The sequence below is a fragment of the Diprion similis genome, chromosome 1 (genome assembly GCF_021155765.1).
Source record: "Diprion similis isolate iyDipSimi1 chromosome 1, iyDipSimi1.1, whole genome shotgun sequence".
Taxonomy (NCBI): domain Eukaryota; kingdom Metazoa; phylum Arthropoda; class Insecta; order Hymenoptera; family Diprionidae; genus Diprion; species Diprion similis.
This window is the reverse complement of record NC_060105.1, coordinates 1,630,915-1,654,558: the sequence shown is the minus strand read 5'-3', so window position 1 is coordinate 1,654,558 and position 23,644 is coordinate 1,630,915. Positions and strand designations below refer to the sequence as shown.

Below are 23,644 nucleotides of genomic sequence, written 5' to 3'. Positions count from 1 at the left end.
GACGACTTTGAAAAGTGCTGCGATTCATTTTGTTAGGCACTATTCCGACGTAATTTTGCGAGAGGATTCGATTAAGCGCGGTCCCAATACGCTGCGAGCGATAGCTGAAAAGTTACGGCCGAAAAACTCATGATTTTTGTCGTCATTTCTCTGCTGCTGGTTCTACCCTATTTTTGATGTGTTTTCTGAGTTCCTGGGGGTCGAATTACTCTAGAGATGGTCATACAAATCGATTCCGAGACGAAAAATTTTCGGCTCGAAAAATGACCAAAAAAGTAAGGCTTACCCCTTTGGATTTTTGGCCAAAATTTCGACGACTCCGAAAAGTGCTGCGATTACTTTTGTGAGGCACTATTCCGACGTGATTTCGCGAGAGGAATCGATTAAGCGCAGTCCCAATACGCTGCGAGCGATAGCTGAAAAGTTACGGCCGAAAAACTCACGATTTTCGTCGTAATTTCTCTGCTGCTGGTCCTACCCTATTTTCGATGTGTTTTCTGAGTTCCTAGAAGTCGAATTACTCTAGAGATGGTCATACAAATCGATTCCGAGACGAGAAATTTTCGGCTCGAAAAATGACCAAAAAAGTAAGGCTTACCCCTTTGGATTTTTGGCCAAAATTTCGACGACTTTGAAAAGTGCTGCAATTAATTTTGTGAGGCACTATTCCAACGTGATTTTGCGGGAGGAATCGATTAAGCGCAGTCCCAATACGCTGCGAGCGATAGCTGAAAAGTTACGGCCGAAAAACTCACGATTTTCGTCGTAATTTCTCTGCTGCTGGTCCTACCCTATTTTTGATGTGTTTTCTGAGTTCCTGGGAGTCGAATTACTCTAGAGATGGTCATACAAATCGATTCCGAGACGAGAACTTTTCGGCTCGAAAAATGACCAAAAAAGTAAGGCTTACCCCTTTGGATTTTTGGCCAAAATTTCGACGACTTTGAAAAGTGCTGCAATTAATTTTGTGAGGCACCATTCCAACGTGATTTTGCGAGAGGAATCGATTAGGCGCAGTCCCAATACGCTGCGAGCGATAGCTGAAAAGTTACGGCCGAAAAACTCATGAATTTCGTCGTCATTTCTCTGCTGCTGGTCCTACCCTATTTTTGATGTGTTTTCTGAGTTCCTGGGGGTCGAATTACTCTAGAGATGGTCATACAAATCGATTCCGAGACGAAAAATTTTCGTCTCGAAAAATGACCAAAAAAGTAAGGCTTACCCCTTTGGATTTTTGTCCAAAATTTCGACGACTTTGAAAAGTGCTGCGATTCATTTTGTTAGGCACTATTCCGACGTAATTTTGCGAGAGGATTCGATTAAGCGCGGTCCCAATACGCTGCGAGCGATAGCTGAAAAGTTACGGCCGAAAAACTCATGATTTTTGTCGTCATTTCTCTGCTGCTGGTCCTACCCTATTTTTGATGTGTTTTCTGAGTTCCTGGGGGTCGAATTACTCTAGAGATGGTCATACAAATCGATTCCGAGACGAAAAATTTTCGGCTCGAAAAATGACCAAAAAAGTAAGGCTTACCCCTTTGGATTTTTGGCCAAAATTTCGACGACTCCGAAAAGTGCTGCGATTACTTTTGTGAGGCACTATTCCGACGTGATTTCGCGAGAGGAATCGATTAAGCGCAGTCCCAATACGCTGCGAGCGATAGCTGAAAAGTTACGGCCGAAAAACTCACGATTTTCGTCGTAATTTCTCTGCTGCTGGTCCTACCCTATTTTCGATGTGTTTTCTGAGTTCCTAGAAGTCGAATTACTCTAGAGATGGTCATACAAATCGATTCCGAGACGAGAAATTTTCGGCTCGAAAAATGACCAAAAAAGTAAGGCTTACCCCTTTGGATTTTTGGCCAAAATTTCGACGACTTTGAAAAGTGCTGCGATTCATTTTGTGAGGCACAATTCCGACGTAATTTTGCGAGAGGAATCGATTAAGCGCGGTCCCAATACGCTGCGAGCGATAGCTGAAAAGTTACGGCCGAAAAACTCATGAATTTCGTCGTCATTTCTCTGCTGCTGGTCCTACCCTATTTTTGATGTGTTTTCTGAGTTCCTGGGGGTCGAATTACTCTAGAGATGGTCATACAAATCGATTCCGAGACGAAAAATTTTCAGCTCGAAAAATGACCAAAAAAGTAAGGCTTACCCCTTTGGATTTTTGGCCAAAATTTCGACGACTTTGAAAAGGGCTGCAATTAATTTTGTGAGGCACTATTCCAACGTGATTTTGCGAGAGGAATCGATTAGGCGCAGTCCCAATACGCTGCGAGCGATAGCTGAAAAGTTACGGCCGAAAAACTCATGAATTTCGTCGTCATTTCTCTGCTGCTGGTCCTACCCTATTTTTGATGTGTTTTCTGAGTTCCTGGGGGTCGAATTACTCTAGAGATGGTCATACAAATCGATTCCGAGACGAAAAATTTTCGTCTCGAAAAATGACCAAAAAAGTAAGGCTTACCCCTTTGGATTTTTGTCCAAAATTTCGACGACTTTGAAAAGTGCTGCGATTCATTTTGTTAGGCACTATTCCGACGTAATTTTGCGAGAGGATTCGATTAAGCGCGGTCCCAATACGCTGCGAGCGATAGCTGAAAAGTTACGGCCGAAAAACTCATGATTTTTGTCGTCATTTCTCTGCTGCTGGTTCTACCCTATTTTTGATGTGTTTTCTGAGTTCCTGGGGGTCGAATTACTCTAGAGATGGTCATACAAATCGATTCCGAGACGAAAAATTTTCGGCTCGAAAAATGACCAAAAAAGTAAGGCTTACCCCTTTGGATTTTTGGCCAAAATTTCGACGACTCCGAAAAGTGCTGCGATTACTTTTGTGAGGCACTATTCCGACGTGATTTCGCGAGAGGAATCGATTAAGCGCAGTCCCAATACGCTGCGAGCGATAGCTGAAAAGTTACGGCCGAAAAACTCACGATTTTCGTCGTAATTTCTCTGCTGCTGGTCCTACCCTATTTTCGATGTGTTTTCTGAGTTCCTAGAAGTCGAATTACTCTAGAGATGGTCATACAAATCGATTCCGAGACGAGAAATTTTCGGCTCGAAAAATGACCAAAAAAGTAAGGCTTACCCCTTTGGATTTTTGGCCAAAATTTCGACGACTTTGAAAAGTGCTGCAATTAATTTTGTGAGGCACTATTCCAACGTGATTTTGCGGGAGGAATCGATTAAGCGCAGTCCCAATACGCTGCGAGCGATAGCTGAAAAGTTACGGCCGAAAAACTCACGATTTTCGTCGTAATTTCTCTGCTGCTGGTCCTACCCTATTTTTGATGTGTTTTCTGAGTTCCTGGGAGTCGAATTACTCTAGAGATGGTCATACAAATCGATTCCGAGACGAGAACTTTTCGGCTCGAAAAATGACCAAAAAAGTAAGGCTTACCCCTTTGGATTTTTGGCCAAAATTTCGACGACTTTGAAAAGTGCTGCAATTAATTTTGTGAGGCACCATTCCAACGTGATTTTGCGAGAGGAATCGATTAGGCGCAGTCCCAATACGCTGCGAGCGATAGCTGAAAAGTTACGGCCGAAAAACTCATGAATTTCGTCGTCATTTCTCTGCTGCTGGTCCTACCCTATTTTTGATGTGTTTTCTGAGTTCCTGGGGGTCGAATTACTCTAGAGATGGTCATACAAATCGATTCCGAGACGAAAAATTTTCGTCTCGAAAAATGACCAAAAAAGTAAGGCTTACCCCTTTGGATTTTTGTCCAAAATTTCGACGACTTTGAAAAGTGCTGCGATTCATTTTGTTAGGCACTATTCCGACGTAATTTTGCGAGAGGATTCGATTAAGCGCGGTCCCAATACGCTGCGAGCGATAGCTGAAAAGTTACGGCCGAAAAACTCATGATTTTTGTCGTCATTTCTCTGCTGCTGGTCCTACCCTATTTTTGATGTGTTTTCTGAGTTCCTGGGGGTCGAATTACTCTAGAGATGGTCATACAAATCGATTCCGAGACGAAAAATTTTCGGCTCGAAAAATGACCAAAAAAGTAAGGCTTACCCCTTTGGATTTTTGGCCAAAATTTCGACGACTCCGAAAAGTGCTGCGATTACTTTTGTGAGGCACTATTCCGACGTGATTTCGCGAGAGGAATCGATTAAGCGCAGTCCCAATACGCTGCGAGCGATAGCTGAAAAGTTACGGCCGAAAAACTCACGATTTTCGTCGTAATTTCTCTGCTGCTGGTCCTACCCTATTTTCGATGTGTTTTCTGAGTTCCTAGAAGTCGAATTACTCTAGAGATGGTCATACAAATCGATTCCGAGACGAGAAATTTTCGGCTCGAAAAATGACCAAAAAAGTAAGGCTTACCCCTTTGGATTTTTGGCCAAAATTTCGACGACTTTGAAAAGTGCTGCAATTAATTTTGTGAGGCACTATTCCAACGTGATTTTGCGAGAGGAATCGATTAGGCGCAGTCCCAATACGCTGCGAGCGATAGCTGAAAAGTTACGGCCGAAAAACTCATGAATTTCGTCGTCATTTCTCTGCTGCTGGTCCTACCCTATTTTTGATGTGTTTTCTGAGTTCCTGGGGGTCGAATTACTCTAGAGATGGTCATACAAATCGATTCCGAGACGAAAAATTTTCGTCTCGAAAAATGACCAAAAAAGTAAGGCTTACCCCTTTGGATTTTTGTCCAAAATTTCGACGACTTCGAAAAGTGCTGCGATTCATTTTGTTAGGCACTATTCCGACGTAATTTTGCGAGAGGATTCGATTAAGCGCGGTCCCAATACGCTGCGAGCGATAGCTGAAAAGTTACGGCCGAAAAACTCATGATTTTTGTCGTCATTTCTCTGCTGCTAGTCCTACCCTATTTTTGATGTGTTTTCTGAGTTCCTGGGGGTCGAATTACTCCAGAGATGGTCATACAAATCGATTCCGAGACGAAAAATTTTCGGCTCGAAAAATGACCAAAAAAGTAAGGCTTACCCCTTTGGATTTTTGGCCAAAATTTCGACGACTCCGAAAAGTGCTGCAATTACTTTTGTGAGGCACTATTCCGACGTGATTTCGCGAGAGGAATCGATTAAGCGCAGTCCCAATACGCTGCGAGCGATAGCTGAAAAGTTATGGCCGAAAAACTCACGATTTTCGTCGTAATTTCTCTGCTGCTGGTCCCACCCTATTTTTGATGTGTTTTCTGAGTTCCTAGAAGTCGAATTACTCTCGAGATGGTCATACAAATCGATTCCGAGACGAGAAATTTTCGGCTCGAAAAATGACCAAAAAAGTAAGGCTTACCCCTTTGGATTTTTGGCCAAAATTTCGACGACTTTGAAAAGTGCTGCAATTAATTTTGTGAGGCACTATTCCAACGTGATTTTGCGGGAGGAATCGATTAAGCGCAGTCCCAATACGCTGCGAGCGATAGCTGAAAAGTTACGGCCGAAAAACTCACGATTTTCGTCGTAATTTCTCTGCTGCTGGTCCTACCCTATTTTTGATGTGTTTTCTGAGTTCCTGGGAGTCGAATTACTCTAGAGATGGTCATACAAATCGATTTCGAGACGAGAACTTTTCGGCTCGAAAAATGACCAAAAAAGTAAGGCTTACCCCTTTGGATTTTTGGCCAAAATTTCGACGACTTTGAAAAGTGCTGCAATTAATTTTGTGAGGCACTATTCCAACGTGATTTTGCGAGAGGAATCGATTAGGCGCAGTCCCAATACGCTGCGAGCGATAGCTGAAAAGTTACGGCCGAAAAACTCATGAATTTCGTCGTCATTTCTCTGCTGCTGGTCCTACCCTATTTTTGATGTGTTTTCTGAGTTCCTGGGGGTCGAATTACTCTAGAGATGGTCATACAAATCGATTCCGAGACGAAAAATTTTCGTCTCTAAAAATGACCAAAAAAGTAAGGCTTACCCCTTTGGATTTTTGTCCAAAATTTCGACGACTTTGGAAAGTGCTGCGATTCATTTTGTTAGGCACTATTCCGACGTAATTTTGCGAGAGGATTCGATTAAGCGCGGTCCCAATACGCTGCGAGCGATAGCTGAAAAGTTACGGCCGAAAAACTCATGAATTTCGTCGTCATTTCTCTGCTGCTGGTCCTACCCTATTTTTGATGTGTTTTCTGAGTTCCTGGGGGTCGAATTACTCTAGAGATGGTCATCCAAATCGATTCCGAGAGGAAAAATTTTCGGCTCGAAAAATGACCAAAAAAGTAAGGCTTTCCCCTTTGGATTTTTGGCCAAAATTTCGACGACTTCGAAAAGTGCTGCGATTACTTTTGTGAGGCACTATTCCGACGTGATTCTGCGAGAGGAATCGATTAAGCGCAGTCCCAATACGCTGCGAGCGATAGCTGAAAAGTTACGGCCGAAAAACTCACGATTTTCGTCGTAATTTCTCTGCTGCTGGTCCTACCCTATTTTCGATGTGTTTTCTGAGTTCCTCGGAGTCGAATTACTCCAGAGATGGTCATACAAATCGATTCCGAGACGAGAAATTTTCGGCTCGGAAAATGACCAAAAAAGTAAGGCTTACCCCTTTGGATTTTTGGCCAAAATTTCGACGACTTTGAAAAGTGCTGCGATTCATTTTGTGAGGCACTATTCCGACGTAATTTTGCGAGAGGAATCGATTAAGCGCGGTCCCAATACACTGCGAGCGATAGCTGAAAAGTTACGGCCAAAAAACTCATGAATTTCGTCGTCATTTCTCTGCTGCTGGTCCTACCCTATTTTTGGTGTGTTTTCTGAGTTCCTGGGGGTCGAATTACTCTAGAGATGGTCATACAAATCGATTCCGAGACGAAAAATTCTCAGCTCGAAAAATGACCAAAAAAGTAAGGCTTACCCCTTTGGATTTTTGGCCAAAATTTCGACGACTTTGAAAAGTGCTGCAATTAATTTTGTGAGGCACTATTCCAACGTAATTTTGCGAGAGGAATCGATTAAGCGCGGTCCCAATACGCTGCGAGCGATAGCTGAAAAGTTACGGCCGAAAAACTCACGATTTTCGTCGTAATTTCTCTGCTGCTGGTCCTACCCTATTTTCGATGTGTTTTCTGAGTTCCTGGGAGTCGAATTACTCCAGAGATGGTCATACAAATCGATTCCGAGACGAAAAATTTTCGGCTCGAAAAATGACCAAAAAAGTAAGGCTTACCCCTTTGGATTTTTGGCCAAAATTTCGACGACTTCGAAAAGTGCTGCGATTACTTTTGTGAGGCACTATTCCGACGTGATTTTGCGAGAGGAATCGATTAAGCGCAGTCCCAATACGCTGCGAGCGATAGCTGAAAAGTTACGGCCGAAAAACTCACGATTTTCGTCGTAATTTCTCTGCTGCTGGTCCTACCCTATTTTTGATGTGTTTTCCGAGTTCCTGGGAGTCGAATTACTCTAGAGATGGTCATACAAATCGATTCCGAGACGAGAAATTTTCGGCTCGAAAAATGACCAAAAAAGTAAGGCTTACCCCTTTGGATTTTTGGCCAAAATTTCGACGACTTTGAAAAGTGCTGCAATTAATTTTGTGAGGCACTTTTCCAACGTGATTTTGCGAGAGGAATCGATTAAGCGCAGTCCCAATACGCTGCGAGCGATAGCTGAAAAGTTACGGCCGAAAAACTCATGAATTTCGTCGTCATTTCTCTGCTGCTGGTCCTACCCTATTTTTGATGTGTTTTCTGAGTTCCTGGGGGTCAAATTACTCTAGAGATGGTCATACAAATCGATTCCGAGACGAAAAATTTTCGTCTCGAAAAATGACCAAAAAAGTCAGGCTTACCCCTTTGGATTTTTGGCCAAAATTTCGACGACTTTGGAAAGTGCTGCGATTCCTTTTGTGAGGCACTATTTCGACGTGATTTTGCGAGAGGAATCGATTAAGCGCAGTCCCAATACGCTGCGAGCGATAGTTGAAAAGTTACGGCCGAAAAACTCAAGATTTTTGTCGTAATTTCTCTGCTGCTGGTCCCACCCTATTTTTGATGTGTTTTTTGAGTTCCAGGGAGTCGAATTACTCCAGAGATGGTCATACAAATCGATTCCGAGACGAGAAATTTTCGTCTCGAAAAACGACCAAAAAAGTAAGGCTTACCCCTTTGGATTTTTGGCCAAAATTTCGACGACTTTGAAAAGTGCTGCAATTAATTTTGTGAGGCACTATTCCAACGTGATTTTGCGAGAGGAATCGATTAAGCGCAGTCCCAATACGCTGCGAGCGATAGCTGAAAAGTTACGGCCGAAAAACTCATGAATTTCGTCGTCATTTCTCTGCTGCTGGTCCTACCCTTTTTTTGATGTGTTTTCTGAGTTCCTGGGGGTCGAATTACTCTGGAGATGGTCATACAAATCGATTCCGAGACGAGAAATTTTCGGCTCGAAAAATGTCCAAAAAACTAAGCCTTACCCCTTTGGATTTTTGGCCAAAATTTCGACGACTGTGAACAGTGCTGCAATCAATACTTCACGACAGTAATCCGACGTGAAATCAATCAAGCGCAGTCCCAATACGCTGCGAGCAACGGATCAAAAGTTACAGCTGAAAAACTAAATGGCCTCATAATCATTTCTCTGCAGTTGGTCTTACGCTCTTTTTGACGATTAGTTCGCGTTCCTGGGGTTCCAATCAGTCTAGATAGGGTCCTCCTATTTGATTTCATGACGTGTGATTTTTCGCGGAAAAGAAGCAAGTGTACTCATTCCGGATATTCGTGGAAATGGTAGCGACATTGACGAATTCTGGACCTGATTCATCGATACGCTATATCGACGTCGTTTTGCGAGAGGAATCGACCGCGCAGAAAAACGTGTGAGGTTCTTCGTAATTTTCCAGCTGTTGATTTTATGCTGTCTAAGATGACTTTGTTAACTTCACAACGTATAATTAGCCTTCAAATAATAATATTTACCGATTTCATGACGAACTGCTTTTTGCTGGAGTACAAAATATTTTCACTGCTAATTTTTCTTGTATTTGAAAAAATGTCGCAAGTAAAAGTTATCGGTAGTCTGAAATGCTCAAAAAAGGAATGAATTCAAGGAAGTTACAATCACACAACTATCGAATACATATGTATATATTTTCATTCAAAGTTCATGTGTAGGTACAGCATATTGTTCATTTTCAAATATTCAAAAATCTTGTAGTTATGCGTTGTGTCCCGAAGCTCTCCTTCGGTCACCTGTGCTAACGGCCCGCGTATTTCTGAGCTCCATGTACGTCTGAAACGAAAAAATGAGAAAATGTCCTTCTCAGTGATAAAATAGCTATCGTTCAACATAAGGATTGAAAAAATATTCCACAGTACACTTCGTGATCTGTTTGGCCTTATAGGTTGATATTTAAAACTTAATCCAAACAAAAAGAACTTATTGCAAAAACCTCATGCAATACTTCAGATAATCATATAAATAATGTCTGCAAAAATTGAACCAAATTGGACAGGTTGTATTCGATATTTTTTTGTCAGTCACCGTGAACTACACATTCCGAGAAAAACTATTGTGTATATATGTCTATTGTTCTACAAAATTTTTCAATTCTCGTCAAAACCAATTCTAATCAGTCGTAATGCGAAAAAAATTCGTCTGTTCACTTTACCAGGGGGCTTGAATTTATACGGACATGTTCATATGACTAACCATAACATGTATGACATATTCAATTTGACTTCTAGCCCGCAAACAAATAACTCTGTGAATTTAGTATCACCACCGTAAGTTATACATTTTCTTGCTTAACAATAATTGCAGAGAATGATGCTCCGATTTCTATCGTGTAATCACTGCTATTAGCCTTCAGTTTTTTTTTCTTGCCGACGCTCTAGTGCCGGCTTCATATAATTTCCTTGAATAGCACTTTTGCCGGTAATATCTTCTTTCCTCCACGTCTGCCACTGTCTCCAACACTTTTTCTATTCGGGCATGTTACTTTCGGTATAATTGAATTACACAAAACTTCTCACCGACTATTTCATTATGGAATAAACAAAACGATGTGCACTAAGCTGCAGCGCTTTGTACGAACTACTGTACGTCGGTTGATTTCCGGAATTGTTGGTACAATCTGGGTTTCAAGTATTTTATAAAGCACAAGCTTTGAGTAAGCGAAAAAAATCTATTTTTCTATTAATTTCAGGATGGCCTAACCCGTTAATTTAACGCAATCTCATAAGACGAATCGATTGCACGTAGTTTAAAGTCGATGTGAACTGCGGATCAAAAATTGCAGTCGAAAAACGAAAAAGTTTTTTATATTCTCTTTATATTTTTTCACATGCTGGTCTTTCTAATTGTCGATGGTCTTTTTCGGATTCCAGAAGGTCCAAAAAGTGGGAAAAAGACTTTTCTCCTTTGTAAGAAATTCAATTAACGAATTGAAACACGCAACGACTTATAATCGTTTTGCAAGTTATTCATCGCTAATTCCGCGTTCTTCACAATTGATCACTTGTTTCAATCCAATTTTTTCACGTCAATCCTTCAATCAGTGGACATCATCGTCCAGTGTGATTTATTTCGGTCTTAATGTAAATTTATAAGTGTCCTGACGCATTATTCCACCAGTAACATGCCATTTCATTTAAGTCATATGTAGCGAAACAATTTTTTGCGAAATTTGCTTGTTCCTAAGTATTACATTCACGGTTGGAGGTTATCTAATCTTTGGTTGTCCATCTTATGTGCTGTATATGGTGTCCCGAGGAAAATAAATGAAAATGGCAGCGTAAGTCGTTTTGTATAAATTTTTTCCATAATCTCTTTATTAGAATTTACAACAGTCCGTATTGCATTATGCACCCTCAATGGAATCCGTTCAGAAGTATAATAATCAAGTACAAGAACTAATTTTGCTTAGTCAATAACATGCTAAAAAAAGAATATTTCTGTGTAATTGATCAGGGATTTTCATAATTCGTAGCAATAAAGAAAAGATCAAGGCTAACCCGAAGGAAAAAGAAAATGACGATAAAACTAATAACCTCGAAGATTCTGAAGAATCAAACGAGCAAGAAGAAAAGACAATAGTTCATCATGACTTCGGCAAACGTTGGCACAACTTCCGAATGTTAGGTCCATCTTCTGCTATCCTTCGAGGATCATGGGCAATGACTCATCCCCGGTTCAAGCCAAGGAGTCGTGGAAATCAAGGCGCTCCATGTTCCGTAGTGGCCATTGTGTTTGGACAATTGTTCGAGCCGAAGGACTGGACAAAATACTTGGTTGACAGCGTCCTGGAGTTTGGTGACAAATTGTTCCTGATGAGCGCAACCAGGAACCGTGTTGTCCCGGGAGTGTACATGACCGTCAATCTTGTCTATCCGGAGTTTTTCGTCGGTGATTACAAATGTACAATTTGTACGGAGGGCAGCAGCGTATACGGTAACCTCTTCAGCGAAAGCGTGGGCTGCCCGGACTTCACCGATGGCCTGCAGCGATTCTTCAAGACTAACGATGCCGGCGTGGTAACGACGCAAGGTCAATCGGTGGCAATGTGGCGCAATAGAGGCTCCGGGTTCTTCTACTTCGATCCTTCAGAGCGAGGGGACGACGGGAGGAAGCTTAAATCGGGTACTGCATGTCTGATGTACTTCAAGTGCATGAACGACATGCGTGAGTTATTCTTGAGCAACACGGAGAAGAAGTTCGACTCCCGTTACTGCATCGCAAAGATAACAATCCTTCGAATTACGCCCATCCAGAGATGCGGCTTTGATTCGTTGGGTAGCGGTGAATGCGTCGCACAGATCTCGGGCATCGTGCCCAACAAAAAAGTGCTGAAAGCGATCAACCCCTTGGAGATAGAAGACGGGAAGCCGGGCTGTGCGACGGCCGGTGCTCAGGAGTCTAAACCAGCCGTATCGGCAGATATGAAAGTGCAAAAGGAACCGCTTTCGATTACGATATCAAACTACAGCATAGGAGAAAAATTCGCCGCCGAGCCTCTCTGTGACCGTAACAATTTCGACACCGGTTACGGCTACTACGATATGCACGTCAACGTGCCGTCCACGTTTAAGGAGCTGCCAGGGGATATGGCCATACTGCATGGCTGGACACACGAAGGGTTTGACATCTATAAAAGCAAGGGGGCCCAGAATGTTGCGAATTGCGTAATGGCGATCGGCATGAAGAAGGTACACGCGGTCAGGTCGTGGCTGAGGCCAAGACTGGACGAGATTCTTGCGCTGGGAGACAGCGTTTACGCTGAAGTGAAGGCGGAGAAACCGAGCATAAAGTCAATGACTGCGAGCGACATGAACGACACGAAGTTTAAGATTGAGAACAAGAAGCTGATCGTTGATGTGGACCTTGTGACCGTAGTCGGAACGATCAGTTCCAAGGTTCCCTCAGTTCTGAACCTCAGACAGGCGTTGGAAGAATTTTTCCTCGTAAATAAAGAAGGTGTGTTGGAGTGCACGTCGATGGCTGTGGCAGTGTGGACTCAGGATGATTACTACTACACGTTTGACCCTCGACAATGCGGTCCACTCGGGGTGCGGATCGTGGAAGAGAAGGGAAAGGGCGGAAAGGGAGGTAAGAGCAAAGCTGCGGTAGGTTCGAGCGAAAAAAAGATAATCGGAAAGTGCTGTGTGATACGATTTCCGGATCTTGACTCTCTGGTTGGACTGTTTCTGAAGAACATTGACCCAGCTAAGAAAAACGATCGGTTTACCTTGCGGCACGTAATCGTGGTTGAGGATCTGCCCGGTCTGCGTACGTGGAACGACTTTGCTCCGGGGGGACTCGGGAAGTGGGTCCTACAGGGATCAATTACCAACGAGGACGAGTCCCTGGAGGAGGAGAGTGCTGGTCGGCAAGGCCTGGCGATTCCAGTTGTCGCTTTAGTCAACGCTAAAGAAACGCCGCCTACAAAATGGACAATGGAAACGGTTGACGAAGCGATACGCGATGGAGATGCCTACTATAACTGGTGTCAGGAGCTCATACAGTCCGACGACGAGGAAAGGAAGTTCCTCGTTACCGATCTCCGGAAGGATTTTTACATGAAGAACAGGAAGATCAAGGTAGAGTACGAGGACTGTACGATCGTTGGTAATCTAAAGGCTCCAGAGAATGGCGAACAGCTGAACCTTTTGCGAGGAATAACACAATTCTTCAATACCCAACAATACGGCGTGGTTCAGGTGAAGGACCTGAATATTGCTGTATGGAAGTACGAAGAAGAGATGAAGGATAAATCCAAGGAAACTTCGTACTACTACTTCGATTCGAACGCCAGGGGTAAGATGGGACAGCGAAATTTCGAGGGTGAAGAAAGCGAGCCTGTATCTTGTGTGATACGCACACTGGAATTACCTCTGCTGGCCAAGTACATTGAAGAAAATATTAATCCAGATGCTGAAGGATTCACTGACGAGTTCATGATACACGACATAAAAGTTGTTTCGATAGGGCAACCTATGACCGAAGACGAGATGGAGAAGGATAAGCAAACTCCAATCAAGCCGGATCTAAATCAATACACGGCTATGGGTGACACGGGTGCTTGTCTCAACGGAAGCATTAACCAGGGCAATGAAGTAATGTTCAAGCACCAAACACGAAACAAGCAACAAGCTGGAACGGCACTGGTTACCCTGGCGATGACAAAATTGTACAATCCGCATCTGTGGTACAGAGAAGTAGTTGACGAGGTACTCAAGATCGGTAACAAGCTGACCTTCGAAAGTCTGGAGAACCTTCCAGAGCCCGAAGAGGAGGAGGAAACGCCTCGAGACTATCTCCTTACGAACGAGGTGAACGACGAGTTCTACATAGGTGTTAATCACATAAGCATAGGCTTGGACGAGGAAACTGTTTCGGGAAAGCCATCGGAATTAGCCAAGTCCTTGGAGGAATTTTTCGAAGAACAGACGCACGGTGTTTTTAATTGCGGTACGGTGATAATGCCCGTCTGGAAGGAGGGTTATGTTTTCTTCACGATGGATCCCAAGGGGAGGGACAATCGCGGCGAGCCTAAGGAGAAGGATGGTACAGCTGCTGTAATGTGGTTCATGAACACCGCAGCCCTGGCCAGTAGCATACAATCGTCGATTGAAAAATCGGACGAAAACTTCACGATTGACACCGTCACCATCGAAAATGAGTACGAGACTCGAGTAGCGGAGGGAGAACGTCTGCAGAGGACAACTTCGACCGAAGAACTATGGCACAACTTTCCAAAGTTGTCAGAAGGTGTTTGGGGCCTATCGGGAACGGTGACGATGAGCGATGAGAAATTCAAGGAAGAAAATCGGAACAATCAGTCAGCAGCTGTCGCCGTGATGTCCGTGGTATTCTCTAAGGTTTATCAACCCCGATTCTGGAAGCCTCAGGTCCTCGACGAGGTAATTATCACCGGGGACAAGTTGCACTCAAAGTGCATGGAGAGGCTGGGTCGGGACGGAAGTCCGAAGGTGAACGAAGTAATCACAGAATTCTTCCTGTCAAATCGACGGATTGACATCACTGTCAAGGACTGCGTTCAGGCTGGTGATCTTGCCGGGAAACCACCGAAAATGCAGAACCTCCAGGCTGGAATCGACAAATTCTTCGACGGAAATGATTCCGGGGTGATTTCATCCCGTGGGATCGATACGGCGATATGGAAGTTCAAGGACTTTTACTACTGTGTAATTCCAAAATCCTCAGACGGCGAAGATATTTCAGGCACGCCACGAGTCCTTCGATTTTCAAACACCCAACTGCTTGTGGAGAATTTGTTATCAAGCCTGGGCAGCGAGGGAGACTACGAAATAAGTGGGGTCGAAATCGTCGACTGGAACAGACTTCCACCCTGGAAGTTTGACCCCAGCCTCAGCGTTCGTCCCGCGAATTTACCACCGTTGAATGCCTACCAACGAATGAGCGGCGCACGTGCCATTTTACGCGGCACGTCGCACCAGGCTTCCGAGATATTCCCGGTCGTTATACGGAACAGACAAACCGCCGCGAACTGCGTCGTGGCTCTGGGCCTATCGGTGGTAAAGAGCCCGATAACGTGGACGAAGAAATCACTCGACGAGATTCTGGTGGTGGGCAGTAACGTGCACAAAGAAACTATGAAGGCTAGACCAACCCGGATGAAGATCAAGCCGGAAGATGTGATCAGGGTCTTTTACGTCGGTGTGAACATCCTCACCGCTGACGTAGAGGGCGGGACACTGACTGGGCAGGTAGCACCGGAGCCGCCAAAGCCCGAAGAGAAGGGTAAGGGCAAGGGTAAGAAGGCAGCAAAACCGAAGAAAGACAAGGGCGGTAAAAAAGGCAAGAAAGGAGTTACGAAACGAGAACCACCGCCTCCACCACCGATAGTAATGCTCGAAGAAGGGCTACCGAAGTTCTTTGAAAAGAATCGGGCTGGTGTGCTGGTGGCCGGAAGATACATGGTCGCGATCTGGATAGATTTAGGGGTGTACTTCATCTACGATCCGAGATCGAGAGACGACCATGGACTGCAGACAGATTCCGGAACCGCCTGCGTAATGTGGTTCGCCTGCATCGAGCCCCTCTACGACGTTATAATGGCAAATCTCGACGAGAAGGAGAAATACGGAGAGTATTCGATCGACAGGGTGATCATCAAGACGACCCTAATCAAGCCTTTGCCGTGCCCGGCTGGATTCCGTCCAGTTCAAGATTGCACCGCTCCGCCGATCCCTGTTTCCCCGGTAAAGAAGCTGACGACCTTAGACGTGGAAACTCTTTCGGAATACCTTTACATCGACGACGAACTGAGTGTTCTTAGTGGGATCGGTCATCTCAACGACCGCAGCTTCGCAGTGACGACTCGAGGACTTCAGAGCACTGCGGTCGCCGCAGTCGCGATTGTCGTCGGATTGCTCCACGTGCCCTCGACTTGGACGCCGGATTTGCTCAGGGCAATAATGGTGTACGGGGACCAGCTGCACGCCGACAGTGTCCGCGTCTTTAGACCCGGCGCTCGCGTCCTCTCACCGAGTGAATTGCTCACTGTGTTCATTGTCGGTGATTTTAGAGCCAACATAAACATCCACCATCACACAGTGGCTGGCCTGCTCCACGTCTACGACCTTACAGAGGGATTAACCCTCTTTTTTAGGAATAACTGTTCCGGCATACTGCATCTCCCGAATGTGGCTGTCGCCGTGATGCAGCACTATGGAAAGTTCTACCTCGTCGAGCCGTTCTCCAGGGATGAAGCCGGCAGAGCAAGCCCGGATGGGCAATCGTGCGTTATTAAGTGCGAAACAATATCGAGGATGGCTAAAATATTTGTATCCAATTGCAATTACAAAAAACCCACTGTGTACACTATAAATGCTGTTAATGTACTCAGCCTGCACTTTTTCTCAGACGCCAAAAACGAATGTCCACCACCATGTATTAAATAAACTACAAGCGTGAATTTGTATTCTTCATCAATTTTGTAAATACTAATAAATGCTGCAGTGTGTTATCGAAGCCGAATCATGTCTTCACTCTTATTTCATCCCCGCATAAACACTATTAGTGCACGACTGCGAATTAATTATTCAATTTTTGGACAAATGTTTTAGATCCGAAAACGTTTTTAACTTATTTAACAAGATAAGCAATGGTACAAAACTAAGACGTTTACACGCTCAAAATTTTTATTCAGTCTTTGGATCATGATCGTCACTCCTTCGTTAACGAGCGCTATCCGTCATGGCAGAAAATAACGTCAAAAACACTTTTGCTATGATTTTCCCTCCGAGTAAAGATAAAAAATCGTCAATTTAACGAGAAAAATTCACACGTAAGTGTACACGTGTATTGCGTACATGTCAGAGTCTAAATTAAAATTGATTCACCGAAAATAATTCCTAGCGTTAAAATTTTTAGTTGAAAGATTAACGATGCTGAAATGGTTTGAAGTAAATTATATTACATAACGGACTGTTAAACTACATTCTCAAATTGCTAATTTTTATTTATAGTTTTATGACACAAATCACTTTTAGCATCTATATGAGTAGGAGTACATGCTATACGAGAATGAATTTGTTTGATACAGATCACTTATTAGTGTAAATACAATATTTCAGTTACACGCTATAAACTAGATACTTAGAAAACACTGTACAATGCAGCTGAACTGTCAGATACTTTACATATAATACAAGCACTCTTGGGAATGAGACATAGCCAAGCGACGAACAAATCGTTGAATTTTAATTGTTTAATTGTACCTCTGGTAGTACTAAATCCGGAGTTTTTCCCGTTAATGAGCAGATGCACTACCCCATAGACCAATGCTCGAGGCTGGATGCCTGAGTATCGAAATGAAAAGAATAAAAAGAGAAAAAAAATTGATAGAACGATTGTACACATAGCACGTAGTTCATGGCAAATAAACATATGTCCTTATTTGCCGTTGAATATTCGTGTCTATACACGTATATAAAAGTGGAAGACTAATAAAGAAAGTTAAAATCATGAATATAAGTACACACAACGCTAAAGTAAACTAAGAATATGATTATCAAGACTTTTTTTCGCTTTGTCTCTTTTTGCTCCGTTAGTTTTACAACAGTAATACGTATGTACAATGCATTTGCATTTATCGTGGAAGCCTTTTCGTCACAATATTGACTGTTGTAGATTCATCATAACAATACGGTATAACTAAAAGCCGGATACGTTAAGCTGCCTGAATCGGTTTTTAAAATCATCAATTCAGTATACAGAGTAATAAATCTCCAAATGAAAGTAAATATTGGCACATGTTGAACCCTGCTTCGGCGATAAGACGCTACATTTATCAATTAATTTTACATTAACATTTAACCCATTTCTATAATTATTATCAGTGTATTTGGCTGCCTCTAACGTTATACACAATTTACAAATTGCGATAAAAACTAATTAGACAACGCTAATCGAAATGCGATAGGTTTCACGATGATTATATAATTGAACCGTTTAACTCGATAACAAATTGCTGAAAAGCCGTTCTGGTTTCGTCTCATTCCTTAAAAGTGTAAAATTGCAAATTGTGGCACAGGTAGGTATGATTTGTATTCGTGTATGTCAAATTATCAGCTCTTTTTATATTATATGGGTATAGTATACAGGGATCCGGCCCAGTTCTCCTACCCGCGCCACAAAGCATATTACAGAAGGTGTCAATAGAATACATTATACAATTTTATAGTCTTTTCTTGTTGTGTCTGTCATTATTATTTTAATTATATAATATGTATATAACAATCCGTTAGATTGTTTCTTTTTTTGTTTGTTTATTTACTTTATCTTTGTATCCAATCACGACACGTTATCATTTAATCCTTTCGTCGACTACGCGGGTTTTACTGCTATTGTCAAACGTAATATTATATAATCTGAAGCCACGATAATGTTGGATCAGTATTAACAAGATACATCTCTCCAACACTATGTTAGACAATGCGGTTTTCGTCTCGGCGATATTTCAACTCGCAATTCTTATATTTACGACACTAGAGCATGAACTCTGGTTTCAGATATTGAAGTGTGCACTTCTTCTGTCTTTCCAAGTTATCTCTTAATTATCACCCCGAAAAACTAAATTAGCGAAAAATTATTTGAAACAGATTTTAGATCATTCATTTTCTTTTTATTGTTGGATTTACTTATTTTTATTGCTATTATTATTTCATTTTTGCAACACAAGCTCAGAAAATTGCACACCTCAGGAATACATACGGCAGCGGCCGACAGAGAATGCCATTGGATCAAAATAATTACTGTAAAAATATCTATTACTGATATATAATGTTGGCATGATGTTCTTATGGCACGTTTAGAATGTTATTCTCGGCGTTTACGTGGTCTTGCAGCAACGTATACATGTTAATAATTATTACAAGTATGGATTCAGTCATGAATTTCGACGAGTTTTTTTTTCTTTTGTTCGTTAGCTTAAATACATCGATGAATCGTTTTCTATTGTGTACAGCGTGATATACAATTTTTTCGTCCCTCTTTTTTTTTTTTTTTTTACTTAATAATTCCTCCATTGCACTTTCCCATCTTGACAATAAATGCACCTTAAAATATATATCATGTATGTATGTACACAAGCAGCTGTTTGTATAAACATAAATATTCATTCAAACAATTGTGTAAAATCTCTATTGCATTCTGTTCACTTTTTTCTTCCCTCCTTTTACACTTTTCTTATTCGCAGTGGCGGAAAAAAATTTAAGTTGCACCAAAAACCATGTACAAAAAAGAAAAAAATCAACGACTAATGATTACGTAACGAATTTTCATTAAAGGAGGCTATTATTCCTTACATATATTTAACCTTGGGTTTTCTTTTCTTTTCCTTCATACACTACAGTACAGTAGAGGCTCAACAAAATTGAAATACAAAGAAAAAACTATTTTCTGCAACATTGTTAACAATTAACAAATACGAAAGGTGCTTTCTGAGTTACAAACATGAAAAAGTACAATATTTAGTCGGCGATAGTAGATATGCAATAAAGTACAACCAGGGATATGAATGCAAGAAATGAGAAATAGTCATGATTTGGTTATGAATTAGAATAGAACGGAGAAGATTAATCAACAAGATGAAGGGAATGATCTAAATAGTCGGCATGCATTTAACAGAAAAATAGGTACTCGATTTTAGTAATTGAGAAGAGTAAAATTGAAAAACAAAAGAATGTATTACATGATTGGTGGAAGATGATCAATGGAACAACCCGTTCATCGGTCGAAATTCGTACGAGCTCTATCAGTACTGTATAGGTAAATAATAATTACTTATTGCACCCTTAAAGGAATTCAAATTTAACATTTATAATGTACAAACTGTCATTAAAATTCTATCAAGGAGAACGAAACAGAATAATATTTCACAGACAATGCGTATCAAGGTGTCAGAGATATATGTAACTATATGTACATAAATTTGTATAAAACCTATAACTGAAATTCTAAGAGAAGCGGATTTAAAAACTACTAACGTATGTATAAAGTTATTGAGAATCTGGTACTGAACTGTTTTAGATAATTGTGTGTGTACCAGTGATGTAATAATTTTATAATTTTCATTAAGCTACACACGATCGATAATTAAAGTACTATACCAAATAAATCGAACATTTAAAATATATTCTAAACATCATAACATGGATGAACAAACCGCAGTAGTAATAAAATCATTTTACATGTTATTGCGATAATAATTGTTAAAAACAAATTTTATTTTTCTTCCTCTTCACACTCGTTTGAAATAAAAAAATAAAATAAAATAAAATAGTAGAGTGTATCATTGATATCATAAAATCTTTCTTTCATTATCTTTCATGTAAAAATGCAAAAGCCTTGAGAATCCTAAGATGGAAAGTTTGGATCTCCAATCTTTCGTTAAAGGAAATATCTCTCTGACACCTCTGTATTGTGAGAAATGTTCATTGCACTGCTGAACGAAGATGAAAAACAGAAAATTCCTCTCACACTTGTACATTGTCAGTGACACTTTAAGAGAAAACAAAAAATTGCAAAGAAATGTTACAGAAGTTACTGTTCGATCGTCGAATACAGACGAATTCGTTAAATAACGTAACATTACGAACGAAAGAGGTACATTTGTTGGAAATTCAAGACAATTTCATAATTTGCTTTCAGGGAATTTTCTTATTATTTGAAAATACCCGAGACCTTGTTTCGAATGCTATCAAAAAGCGGAATAATCTCTGTATCATAAGATGATTGTGTTAAGAATTAGAATGAAAGATGTTCTGAATTAATACACAAAATCACCGATTCGTTAGATAAATTGTCAATATTTATCTAGATATGGCCCATAATATTATGCTACGGAGATCCACGGATAGATTTGGTGAACAAAACGGGTAAATTCGACAAAACCCAAAAAGAAAAAAAAAAAAAGAAAAACTTACAACATCGGTAAGACATCTGCCAATTATATAGCTATTATCGTCAAGTTGAAGGGGGATGGGAGATGGTAAGAAAGGGGGGTGATTGATATTCTAAAACAGCCTTAAATTAACGACTTCGCACTAAAGAGATCTTATGCTAATTAATCAATTGTATAGACTTTTAAAAAAATAACAAATTACATACAGAAGATAGATATTTTGACACAATGACGTTGAATAAATGAATGATAAACGCTATTTACTTAATTAATTAATTATTTTCTTCTTTTATCTATGTGTTTTCTCTTGTGATATAATTATTTATAGAATATAGTACCTGGCACAGGAACATGACATGTCAGTCATTGGCATCACAACGTAACAAGGACTACGAGCTGCAGTATACGCACTTCACACTACACTTCAAGTCTTTCATCATCAATGCAGTTGAATATCGAGCGATTAACTACAGCCAGACACTTGGTCCTGAGTATTTCTGCATCATTTTCATCATTACATTGTTCATATGTGTGTGTTTGGTTGTTTTAGACACTGTCTTTACAAGTGGATATTTGCAAAAGGCTGGATAACTATAAGTGTTTCAAAACTATATTGGACACATTTTTCCAAATAATTATTCGTCATCATGTTTTTTTCCAACTTACTATTCATTTACTTTAAAATGTTCCAAAAAATTGGGGTCAAAGTGCCGTCAGAATCGAGTAGAAAAAAATATGTCACAGGCGTAATTTTGCAATAAACAAGAAGTGAAATTTCCTAATTCATAGGCTGAAAGAAAAATGGACTAGGTCGATTAGTACTTTTTCATATCTAGCATGCCAGAAGTTCAATTTAACCTTTAGACCACCGGTGATTTTAATGTAGTATATTCAACCCTATGCCCGTTAGCAAAAGCAAGAAGGTAATCGCGGAAAGCAAAGAAGTCGTAAGTATTTTGAGGAAAAAAACAGGCTAGTTTCAAACGTTACGATTATCCAGTCTTTCTGAACTTAAACGTAGTTGAACCCCGATGACACCGAATATTATAGTTTTGTCACTTGGGGCTGCCCAGGGCTACGTGACACTGATAGCAGGATTGGATGGGCCCGAGGGGGCAGGTCCCACATCACTTTTTATACACTGTCCTGTCAGTTGGTTCACACTGAGCGGATTGTTGATGTCATGGGGATTGGTGCCGACCGGGTTCCGATGAGGAGGCGCTGGTTGTGCTTGAATCTGAGGCAAAGGTGGAGGAGGCACCGGAGGTGTTAAGGGACACGGACAGGGGCTGGCTAAGCTCGAAGGCGAAGGCAATACCAGCGACGGGCTGGCCAGACTAGAAAGAGCCGAAAGTCCTCCAGGACTGCTCAGTGACTCATCTTCCTCAGGAGTGCCTGCCTCCCCTACGCTGCCCAGGTTGTCCTCCGAATGATCGTCATCTCCGTCCCCATCTCCGTCACCGTCGCCGTCGCCATCTCCTCCCTCCCCCATATACCTGATACATTTCTTCTTACGTCTGGAATGAATGAGTGACTGGTTACTCGTCGAATAATTGATTTTTTGCTGTTAACAGCTAATATTGTATACGTAAGTTTGAAATATATGTATATTCATATTACATAACTAAAATAAAACATCATGCTCACTCGTCGTTGTTATAAAAACTGGTATTACATGTGAAATTTGACATTACAAGATACTATGTATGTATAAGATGCTTTTTACTAACAAAAGGATACAGAAAAGTTTCAAATTCCTTCGTATCCGATTATTATGCATGTATAATACATCAAAGCTTTAACTTTCGTCGCGATGCAATAAATGAATTTGTATATATATGTACAATATATACATATACATACATACATATATATGAGACTTTCTTCGTAAACTTGTAATACAAGCTTTGTATATAATTGAACACACGTCGCAGAAAATGTCATGCTCAAAAGTTAAAAATCGAACAAGCATAACGTATAAAATACACATTGAAGAAAAAATTAATCGAAGGAACTAATCAGCCTGCAATAAGTCTCGCCATGTATCTAGAACAATTTTGCTGTAAAGTATGCGACTGTCATTTTAAGTAGTGCCAATTGGTAAATTGAGCATTCCGAAACTCTGATTGTCATTGTCTTATTCTATCCTCAATCCTTTTATTGCAGACTACAAGTTTTATTAAAAAAATTATTACAGGATTGGCGTATATCAATGAATTGGATTATTTGGATAAATATTTTGCATAGCAAAGCAATAAACTACCGTCAAAGTGAGATCTATTTGTCAGCTTTATAAATGGTAGATGTGATAATTGTGGGAGAGGATAAGTTTTTGTAACAGATCAAAAACTCAAGTAGCTATATGCTATGTTTTTATTAGGACTGATTTGTTTTGTAAAATTCAACCTGTGCGATAAACTTTTCTTTTCTCAAAAAAGGGGATCAAAAGATTTAAAAGAAGGAGTAATGAGATGAAGACAATAGACTGACTATAGCGGTTTCTTATCTTTGCCATGCATACTTAACAATAAAAACTGAAATAGAAGAAATACTACTGCAAATTTTCAAGACATATTAAGTGAAAGCAGGAATCGAACCTGCCGGTATTTTAGCACTCCAGTCGAGACATTTACCGCTCTGCCATTGGCTCTCATTATTTACCTCTTAGCTAAATTTATTAGTTATTATTATTGAAAAACGATTATATAGTTGAAATATCATAGAATACATATAGTAGTTGTTACACACACATTGAACGTGAAAAATTGAGTA

At 40.9% G+C, this 23,644-nt stretch overlaps 2 protein-coding genes across 7 annotated transcripts in view; one reads left to right on the top strand and one right to left on the bottom strand.

Annotated features, from left to right (window-relative positions):
* Window positions 1-8,708: 8,708 nt before the first annotated feature.
* LOC124407004 lies at window positions 8,709-16,367 on the top strand. The gene is made up of 5 exons (XM_046882773.1): window positions 8,709-8,800; window positions 9,139-9,207; window positions 9,462-9,707; window positions 10,761-10,826; window positions 10,913-16,367. The coding sequence occupies exons 1-5, from the start codon at window positions 8,709-8,711 to the stop codon at window positions 16,365-16,367; spliced, it is 5,928 nt and encodes a 1,975-aa protein (XP_046738729.1).
* A 3,843-nt stretch (window positions 16,368-20,210) lies between these two features.
* Window positions 20,211-23,644, bottom strand: part of LOC124413574 (protein pangolin, isoforms A/H/I/S) — a 123,545-nt gene continuing 120,111 nt past the window's right edge. For all 6 annotated transcript variants that reach the window (XM_046894307.1, XM_046894378.1, XM_046894659.1 and 3 more), the window contains one exon: window positions 20,211-22,389. In XM_046894307.1, coding sequence (XP_046750263.1) covers window positions 21,948-22,389 — 442 coding nt within the window. In that variant the 3' untranslated portion in view covers window positions 20,211-21,947. The remainder of the gene's footprint in view (window positions 22,390-23,644) is intronic.